The sequence below is a fragment of the Gekko japonicus genome, unplaced genomic scaffold, assembly GCF_001447785.1.
Source record: "Gekko japonicus isolate JY-2015 unplaced genomic scaffold, Gekko_japonicus_V1.1 scaffold1553, whole genome shotgun sequence".
NCBI lineage: Eukaryota > Metazoa > Chordata > Lepidosauria > Squamata > Gekkonidae > Gekko > Gekko japonicus.
The window spans coordinates 34,736-44,476 of record NW_015160257.1 but is presented as its reverse complement, the minus strand read 5'-3'; the positions used below and the strand labels follow the sequence as shown (position 1 = coordinate 44,476).

The 9,741-nt window shown below is 52.4% G+C and overlaps 1 protein-coding gene across 1 annotated transcript in view; it reads right to left on the bottom strand.

Moving 5' to 3' along the window:
- MTMR11 (myotubularin related protein 11) overlaps window positions 1-7,401 on the bottom strand; it is a 60,775-nt gene extending 53,374 nt beyond the window's left edge. Inside the window, exon 1 of the mRNA XM_015414534.1 lies at window positions 7,341-7,401. Within this exon, the coding sequence (XP_015270020.1) occupies window positions 7,341-7,389 (49 nt within the window). The 5' untranslated portion in view covers window positions 7,390-7,401. The remainder of the gene's footprint in view (window positions 1-7,340) is intronic.
- Between the last annotated feature and the right edge of the window lie 2,340 nt (window positions 7,402-9,741).

Sequence of the window (9,741 nt, the reverse complement as noted above, 5' to 3'; positions counted from 1 at the left end):
AAACTGTCGGCCGTCCAAATGCGTCTATTTGCGCTTTCAAAAGTCTTCTAAAAGGTGTTTAAAAATCAATTTAAGTTGAAGTCCTCCTCAAAATGTCGGGCGCAACTTCTCGATGGTATTTAGGTATAGAGTAGGTCAGTTTGCCATTCTGCAGGTCCCGTCTCTTCGCTTACACTCACATCCGGTCCCGCAGCTTGAAAAGTCCGAGTTTCTTCCTGTTGGTTATTACCCTTCTAGGATGTCGTCTTCCTGTTCAACCCACTCGGAACGCTTTGCTGGTTACACCAACCTATTCTTCCCGCGATACTGTTCGTCAGTTTCGTTTTTTCTGCTGCGTGCACATCTCAGTCCTCACCGCAGGAATGTTAAACAATATGCTTTTTTGCTATTTTATAGCCTTCAATCAACTATTTCTTTACCAGAATCAGAGTTCTGGGAATATTTATTCTTTATCCGCTCAACCGCTTAATTCAATTTGTTTTTTATCACAGTTCAGGTAAGCGGGACGTTTATTGTTATCTACGCGATCAAAACGGGTTTCGCATTGCTTCTTTTCACTCACTGTTGTTGCCCATCTTCAAGAGGTCGGCTGATGGAGAATTTAAACCGGTACACCGGCTCGAACGGTCGCTGGAGAGTTGCTCGGCACTTGCCTTCTTCGCGGGAGGAGATCAAAGCCTGTTTCTGCTTCTTCCGAAGCGGAATCACGCCAATCTCACACTCCCTCTTAGGCGCTGCTGCCTGCTTGTCCCCCCCCCTCGCTGGGGAGCGATGCGTTGGGCTGATAACTGCCCAAACTGTCAAAAGCGGCCGTCGCCCACTTCGCACAATCGCGAAAGTGCGTCAGTCCTCCATCTTAGCTCGACCGGAAGCCCCCCGTTTCCTTAAAATCTTAATTGTTGCACAGCTGAAGCAAAGGCAGTTCAAATAATATTTGGATTGCATCTGATTCCTTTCATAAGGGGATCCAGTTTCTTTCGAAAGACAGAATCAGAGTTGGGAGGGACCTCCAGGGTCATCTAGTCCAACCCCCTGCACAATGCAGGAAATTCGCAAATACCTCCCACTCCACACCCATCGTGACCGCTGTTCCACGCCCAGAAGATGACAAAAAAACCCTCCAGGATTGCTTCCTGACCCCAAAGATTAAATGGCTGAAAGATCCCTTGTAATTCAAAGTTCGCCTGGGAGCTAACAGGTTAACAGACTGGTGGAAACCTGGCCATTAACTTTGTCTTGTAAACCCTACTGGGTTGCCGTAAGTCAGTCACAACTTGAGGGCCCTTTCTACCCCCCGTCAGAGCACTATAACTTCATAACAATCTACTGGAGCTCCTTCGCTGGACGTTTTCAAGCGGAGGCTGGACAACCATCTTAAGAACATAAGAACATAAGAGAAGCCAATGTTGGATGCGGCCAAAGGCCCATCCAGTCCAACACTCTGTATCACACAGTGGCCAGAAATACCAGGTGCCATCAGGAGGTCCACCAGTGGGGCCAGGACATTAGAAGCCCTCCCACTGTTGACCCCCCCCCCAAGCACCAAGATGACAGAGTATCACTTGCCCCAGAGTCCCTATCTATACCTATACATCTTCTGGGTATGTTGAGGTATGTAGGGCTCTCTTTCGGCTGTGCTCCTGCAGAGTGCAGGGGGTTGGACTAGATGACCTGCAAGATCCCTTCCAACTTTAACATTCTGTGATTCTATGATTCTATACTGGCACGATCTACTAGTACCAGCGATTTCCCACGCTGTGGCCTCCGTTGTGTGCATGCTTCCCTTTGTCCATTGTGAAGGCAGTTCTCCGCTGTGGTTTGTGTTTCCTTGTGCTGTGACGAGAGGCACTTCCAGTTGTGTAAGAATAATGTCTTTCAGTGAGCTACAAAATGCCTATCAAAAGAGGAACTGGCTTCTTTTTTTTCCCCCCTCAGTCAGAGCAAGAAGCAGCCAGGTAAGCTGCAGAGGCCCTCCCCCAGCTCCCCGGTCCAAACCCCTCCCCTTTTCGTTGTAGTTTTGTAGTTTTTTTAGAAATGCAAATTAAAAAATCACCTGGGGGGGGGGAAGCAGCCAGGTAAGTTGCAGAGCCCTCTCCCAAAACAGTCTAGTGGCACCTTTTAAGACCAAGTTTTATTCAGGTACAAGCTCTCCCTCCTCTGCAAGGACAGATCTGCACGTTTCCCTTTCTCACAATACAAGAACTCGTGGGCACTCCATGAAATTGCTGATCGGTTGGGTTAGAACAGATAAAAGGAAATACTTCTTCACCCAAATAGTGATTAACACATGGGATTCACTGCCACAGGGGGGGGGGGGGCAGTCAGAGGGCTTTGGGTGCCCTGGCTCCACTGCTGGACCTCTTGATGGCCCCTGGTGTTTTTGGTCACTGTGTGACAGACAGAGTGTTGGACTGGATGGGCCATTGGCCTGATCCAGCACTGGCTTCTCTTATGTTCTTATAGCCCCTGACAATATAACTTGGCTGCTTGGCTGCTGCATTCTGGGCCAACGGAAGTTTCCAGACAGTTTTTTCTTGCAGGAAGCATGCTCTTTGGACAACCTTATGGGTAAGGCCAAGGCAGCCAGACGATGTAGTGGTGTAGAGACAGTTTGGTGTAGTGGTTAGGAGCAGTGTTCCCTCTAAGCTGAGTGAGTGTGAGCCAGCTCACAGTTTTTTAGCCTCTGGCTCACACATTTTGTTTCAGCTCAGGAAGGATGGCTCCAGGGCAAACCAATTTCTGCAGCAGCCAAATCGCTCGCTCACAACTTTAATGCCCGCAGCTCACAAAGTGGAATTTTTGCTCACAAGACGCCACAGCTTAGAGGAAGCAGTGCTTCCCAGCAATTGTTCTTCACACACACACAGAGAGAGAGAGAGAGAGAGAGAGAGAGAGAGAGAGAGTCTGGCTATGGTGACTTGGACTGGCTTCTCTCAGACGAGGTCTACTTCACACAAAAGCCGCTGCCAAACACCCACAGCCCCGGTGGTTTGTCCTTGAAGCCACAACCCCCGGTGTCCAGGCAACTGCGGTGTCGCGGAACAAACCCGTCTGCTTGAGAGACACCCAGGCCCCAGGATCAGGAAGGGAGCCGCTCGGTTTTTGCAGGGGCTCCGGTTAATCATTGGCCAAAAGGACACTCCCTTTCCAGGTCCACCCCAGGCCTTTCACCTCTCTCCCACGGAGAGCGGAGCCGTGTGGAGCAGGAACCGTTGCCATCCTCCAGGTGGGGCCTGGAGTTCCCCTGGAATGACCACTCCTCTCCAGCTAGATTCAAGTCCTCCGAGCACCACAGACACCAACAAAAAAATTGGGGGGGTGGTGGTGGTATTATGAGCTTTTGAGACTCAACGCTCCATTCGTCAGCGACAAGTTGGAAAGACCAAGGGAGTCCTGGCTCTCAAGGACTCCAGCCCCGGAAATCACCTTGGTCTCTGTGGGACTCCAATGGGGCTGTCCGGCCGCAGAGCAACCTGGGCTACCCTCTCGTCTCCCAGCTCGACCACGGAGCCACGGCCCCTCCCCGGCCATCGGAGTGCCGCCCTGCCCTCTTTGGTACCCCAGAGGGACCTCGGGAGAAGCCAGTCCCTGCCCACGGCCAGTCCCCAGCTCAGCATCCTGTCGGACAAGGACGGGAGTTCACCGGGTGGCCTTGAGCCAGCCTCTCCCTTAGCCTAGCCCACCTCACAGGGCTGCTGTGAGGATCTACGCTGGCCTTAGCTCCTGGAAAGAAGGGCAGGACAAAAAGCTGCTACAGAAGAGGAGGATGAGACTGGGTTTATACCCCATGGCCCTTCACTACCCAAAGGTGTCTCAGAGCAGCCTACAAACTCCTTTCCCTTCCCCTCCCCACAACAGACAGACACCCTGTGAGGCAGGTGGGGCCGAGAGAGCTATTGGCAGAAACGGCTCTTTTTCAAGGACAGCTCTTGTCAGAACTACAGCTTGCCCAAGCTCATCCAGCCAGGTGCAAGTGGAGGAGGAGTGGGGAATCACACCCGGTTCTCCCAGATTAGAGTCCACCCACTTCACCACGACACCAAACTGGCTCTCGAATGAGAGAGAGAGATTGGACAAGCTTTTTTTTGAGGGAAATGTCTCTGCCATGACCAGTGTTCCCTCTAAGCTGAGTTAGTACGAGCCAGCTCACAGTTCTTTAGCCTCCGGCTCACACATTTTTGTCTTATCTCAGGAAGGAGGGCTCAAGAGCAAAGTAATTTATGCAGTAGCCAAATTGTTTGCTCACAACCTTCATGCCAGTAGCTCACAAAGCAGAATTTTTGCTCACAAGACTCCACAGCTTAGAGGGAACATTGGCCATGACTGAACTTCTCATTGAGGGACACACACACCCCCGGCACCCCAGAAAGAAGTGGGATGTGGGGAAGGCAGGAGGCATCTCTCCGGCCCCCAAGTGCCCCCAAACGACACCTCCACAATCGGAGCTTCCTTCTTTCCCGAAGGCAGGGAGGACCTTCGTTCCCCGATTATGTCAGCCTGTCTCCTTGGATTCTTGTTTTCCTCCCTCTTTGTGTAAGGTTAGAAGGACGGTCAGATCTAGGGGTGCCAACCTCCTGGGGATCCCCTGGAATTCAAGCTCATCTCCAGACGACAGAGATCGGCTCCCCTGGAGAAAATGGATGCTTTGGAGGGGGGACGCTACGGCATTTTACCCCACTGAGGTCCCTGTCCTCCCCCAGGGCTCCATCCCCAAATCTCCAGGAGTTCCCCAACCTGGACCTGGCGACCCTAGTCAGATCCCATCGACCAGGCTTAGTCTTTGCTGCTGCTTAGGTTGCCAACCTCCAGGTGGGGTCTTTGGGTCTCCTGGCATTCCAGTGGATACTACAGAGACCCCTTCCCCTGAAGGAAACAGCTGGACCAGATGGACCACCGGTCTGACCCCGTGGGGCTGTTCAGAAGTCCTTATGCTCTCCTCCTCCAAACGTCCAGGAATTTCGCAAGCCAGAGTTGGCAACCTCACATGCCTCCCAGCGTGCCTCTTTGTACAAAACGAGTCTGCCAGCACCGCAGGACAAGTGCCGACCAATTGCTCCCTCTAAGCTGTGGCGTCTTGTGAGCCAAAATTCTACTTGGTCGGTGAGCTGCTGGCATTAAAAGTTGTGAGCGAGCGATTGGGCTGCTGCATAAATCACTCTGCTCTGGAGCCCTCCTTCCTGAGCCTAGACAAACAGGTGTGCGCCGGAGGCTAAAAAACTGTAAGCTGGCTCACACTAACTCAGCTTAGAGGAAACACTGGTGCTGACTCCTCTGGGTCGCCGACTGTCCCTTCTTCTGGGGCTCTGGCCACGGAATTGGAAAGGGGCCCTGCAGTGGTCTTTCACAGAGGAAGCTTTCTTCCGCAACAGGAGGAGGGCCGTCTGCCGACACTTCCACTATTGAAAACGTCTCCGAAAGGGCTTCTGCTGAGGGCGGGCCACCCCGTGCCTGCCTGCCGTGCTCCGAGAGTCCTTTCCCCTGGCAACCGGTATTGTTGGCGGCTTTTGTTCTCCGCCGGTTACATAAGCCGAAGAGAGTGGCCAAGCAGCAGCACTGGCCTCTGGGGAACCATCTGCTTCCGCGACTATTGTTCCCGCTCAGCCCAGCAAATGCCTCCAGACCGTTGCGCGGTGGAGCGTGGCGTGGAGCAGCATTAACCTCCTCTGCCCTCCTTGCAAGGAGGAGCAGACCAGCTGTGTTTGGAAACCACCGGAGATTCCTCAAAAGAGGCGCCTGAACGAGTTCTCTGGAGAAGTGACTGCAGGTGACTCACGACGAGAGCTCCTCCCCTGCCACCAATGTGGCCGGCCTTGAAGGTGCTCCTGGACTCTGGATCTTTTCTGCTGCGGCAGACAGACCGACACCCATCTTGCCCCGAATGACTACAGGTGACCCCTCCCACTTTCTTCAGGATCCCACCCAATGCTCCCTCTAAGCTGTGGAGTCCTGTGAGCAAAAACTCTACTTTGTGAGCTCCTGGAATTAAAGCTGTGAGCGAGCCATTTGGCAACTGAACATAAGAACATGAGAGAAGCCAGTGTTGGATCAGGCCAGTGGAGGTCCACCAGTGGGGCCAGGACACTAGAAGCCCTCCCACTGTTGCCCCCCGCCCCCCAAGCACCAAGAAGACAGAGCATCACTTGCCCCAGAGAGCCAGTTTGGTGTAGTGGTTAAGTGAGTGGACTCTAATCTGGGAGAACCGGGTTTGATTCCCCACTACTCCACTTGCACCTGCTGATGTGACCTTGGGCAAGTCTTAGTTCTGATAAGAGCTGTTCTTGAAAAAGAGCAGTTTCTGTCAAGAGCTCTCTCAGTCCCACCTACCTCACAGAGTGTCTGTTGTGGGGAGGGGAAGGGAAAGGAGTTTGTAAGCCCCTCTGAGACTCCTTCGGGTAGTGAAGGGCGGGGTATAAATCCAATCTCTTCTTCTTCTTTTTCTTCTTCAGACTGAGAGTTCCTATCTATACCTTCTGACAAATAGCCATTGAGGGACCTCTGCTCTTAACATAAGAACATAAGAGAAGCCAATGTTGGATCAGGCCAATGGCCCATCCAGTCCAACACTCTGTGTCACACAGTGGCCAAAAATACCAGGGGCCATCAGGAGGTCCACCAGTGGGGCAAGGACATTAGAAGCCCTCCCACTGTTGACCCCCCCCCCAAGCACCAAGAAGACAGAGCATCACTTGCCCCAGAGTCCCCATCTATACCTTGTGGCTAATAGCCACTGATGGACCTCTGCTCCATATGCTTATCTAATTCCCCCTAGAAGCAGTCCACGCTTGTAGCCACCACCACTTCCTGTGGCAGTGAATTCCATGTGTTAATCACTCTTTGGGTGAAGAAGGACTTCCTTTTATCCCTTCTAACCCGACCGCTCAGCGATTTCATTGAGTGCCCATGAGTTCTTGTATTGTGAAAAAGGGAGAAAAGTACCTCTCTCTCTACCTGTTCTTTCCCATGCATAATCTTATAAACCTCGATCATGTCACCCCTCAGCCGTCGTTTCTCCAAGCTCAAGAGCCCCAAGCGCTTCAACCTCTCTTCATAGGGAAAGTGTTCCAACCCTTTGATCATTCTAGTCGCCTTTTTCTGCACTTTTCTCCAGTGCTAGAATACCCTTTGGGGAAAGTGCAGAAAAGGGCAACTGGAATGGATAAATCAGTTTGCTCTGCAGCCGTCCTTCCTGAGCGAAGACTAAAATGGGTGAGCTGCAGGCTAAGAAACTGTGAGCTAGCTCACACCGACTCAGCTTAGAGGGAACACTGATCACACCCGTCCTGAGGGTCAAGGTCTCAGCCCCTCCCCCCCGGCCCGAACGTCGGCCCCTTCCTCAGTACCTGGAATGCACCGGAGAGCCGGACCGTTTCTCTTCCTCCTCCCGCTCATGTTGGGGGACTTTGGTTCCTTGGGCTGCAAAGGCAGAGGTGGGGGGGGGGGAAGAGTGAGAGAGTCAGGTTGGAATCGCCTTTGCCCGCCTGGCTGACACACACACACACACACACACAGAGGGAGTGCTGCGCTAGAGAGACCTTTGGCCCGACGTGGCAAGTCAGGCCTTAAGAACAAAAAATTGCCCCAGGTCAGTGGACCTACGTCCCACCCAGCAGGGATGCATTAGCATAATAGGCCACACCCAACAGCAGGAACTCATTAGGATTGGCTACATTAGGGGTGTGTGGCCTAACATGCAAAGGAGTTCCTGCTACAAAAAAGCCCTGGGTTTTGACAACAAACAAGGTAAACAGAATAAGAAGCAAAAGGTGGGTGTGGCTGGATGACGGCACTTCTGGTAACATGGGGGTGTGGCCTAATATGCCAAAGAGCTGTGCTGTCAGGGGTGTGGCCTAATATACTAATGAGTTTCTGTTGTTGGGTGTGGCCTATTATGCTAATGCGTTCCTGCTGGGCTTTTTCTACCAAAAAAGCCCTGGTGAGGCCTACCTTCAGCTTGCAAAACTGGAGCAAAGTTTTATTCTGCACACAAAAGCTGATGCCCAGAATTAAACTTTAGTGGTCTTAAAGGTGCCCCCCCCCCCTCGGACTCAAACTCTGTGCTGTTGCTTCAGACCAACATGGGGCGACCCACCTGGATCTAGGGGCACTACACAGAGGCCGGCAAAGGGACCCTCTGAGCGTCTCTTGCCTTGAAAACTCTACAGGCTCACCATAATACAGCTGCAACTTGACGGCACTGGGGCCACCACCAAGAAGCCCGATGGCCAGTGTTCCCTCTAAGCCGAGTGAGTGTGAGCCAGCTCACAGTTCTTCAGCCTCCAGCTCACACGTTTTTGTCTCAGCTCCGGAAGGACGGGGCTCCAGAGCAGACTCATTGATGCAGCAGCCGAATTGCTGGCTCACAAGACTCCACGGCTTAGAGGGAGCATTGCTGACGGCCCTTCTGCTTGTACCCCGCTGCTTCCTCGGGTTCAGCCCGCTCCGGCGGCAAATTCCTCCCTGCCAACCGAGGACGCAACCCGGCCTTAGCATGAACTTTGCTCGGATTTTCTACCCAGCAATCTCACTTGGCACCGATAGCATGAAAGGAGAGAGAAGCAAGCAGGAAAGAAGCAAAGGCCCCTGGGAGAAAAGGTTGGGGGTCAGAACAAAGAAGGATCGAGCAGGACCCCGGAGAGGCAGCACATAAATTTCATCCATCAAGCCAGCAAAGGGTGTTTGCCAGTTTGGTGTAGAGGTTAAGTGTGCAGACTCTAATCTGGGAGAACCGGGTTTGATTTCCCACTCCTCCACTTGCACCTGGCTGGATGACCTTGGGCAAGCCGTAGTTCTGATAAGAGCTGTCCTTGAAAAAGAGCCGTTTCTGTCAGAGCTCTCTCAGCCCCACCTGCCTCACAGGCTGTCTGTTGTGGGGAGGGGAAGGGAAAAGAGTTTTTGAGCCGCTCTGAGACTCCTTTGGGTAGTGAAGGGCCAAGGGGTGTAAATCCAATCTCCTCCTCCTCCTCTGGCTGAGCTCCCGTGCCCTATTCTTCCAAGGAAATTCTGTGGGAAAGGGCTGGAACCTTTTGGTTTATATCTCCGTAAGGGAAAAGGCTACAGTCTTACTTAGAAATGAAGAGAGGAAGCTGGGATTCAGAGAGAAGGGATGGTGTATTTCTAAGGGGGCATTGCCCACACATGCCCCCTTAGCAATGGGCCTGCTAACCTTCCTCTGACTGGAAATACCAACCTCTGTTAGAAGTTACTCCAGCTCCGGCGCTAGCCTGTGGCTGGATATCCAAGCGGAAATAAAATAAAGTATTTTGTTTTATGACAATCTTTATTTCCTTCAAAGAGCTCAGGACGGCAGAAGTTCATCCCCAGTTCAGCCCAACGAGGAAAGACGTAGTGCAGCCCTATCTACGCAAAGTAAGTCCCGCTGGGTTCAGTAAGGCTTACTCCCAAGTAAGCATACCATGGGGTTAACTCCCGCAGGCGGGCAGACTCGCCCTAAGTCAACCACCAAGCTTCATGCCAAGAGAGGACCCCTGAAGTTTGTGGGGTGTCCCTTCCTGCGGCTTTCCTCTCAAGCGGAGCAAAATCAAGATGTTGCCTGAAATCTGCATTTTTTGTTTTTCATTCACTCCCTTCGTCTTCAGCTCAGATGATCTGACGAGTGACTTGGCTACCTTGGTGCATATTTCTGCCTCGATTTGGAAAACACTTTGGTTACGCAAAGAATTCAAGAGCGGGGGGGGGGGAAGGGAGAGGGAGAGAGAGAGCGCACATGAGCACAAAAACCAG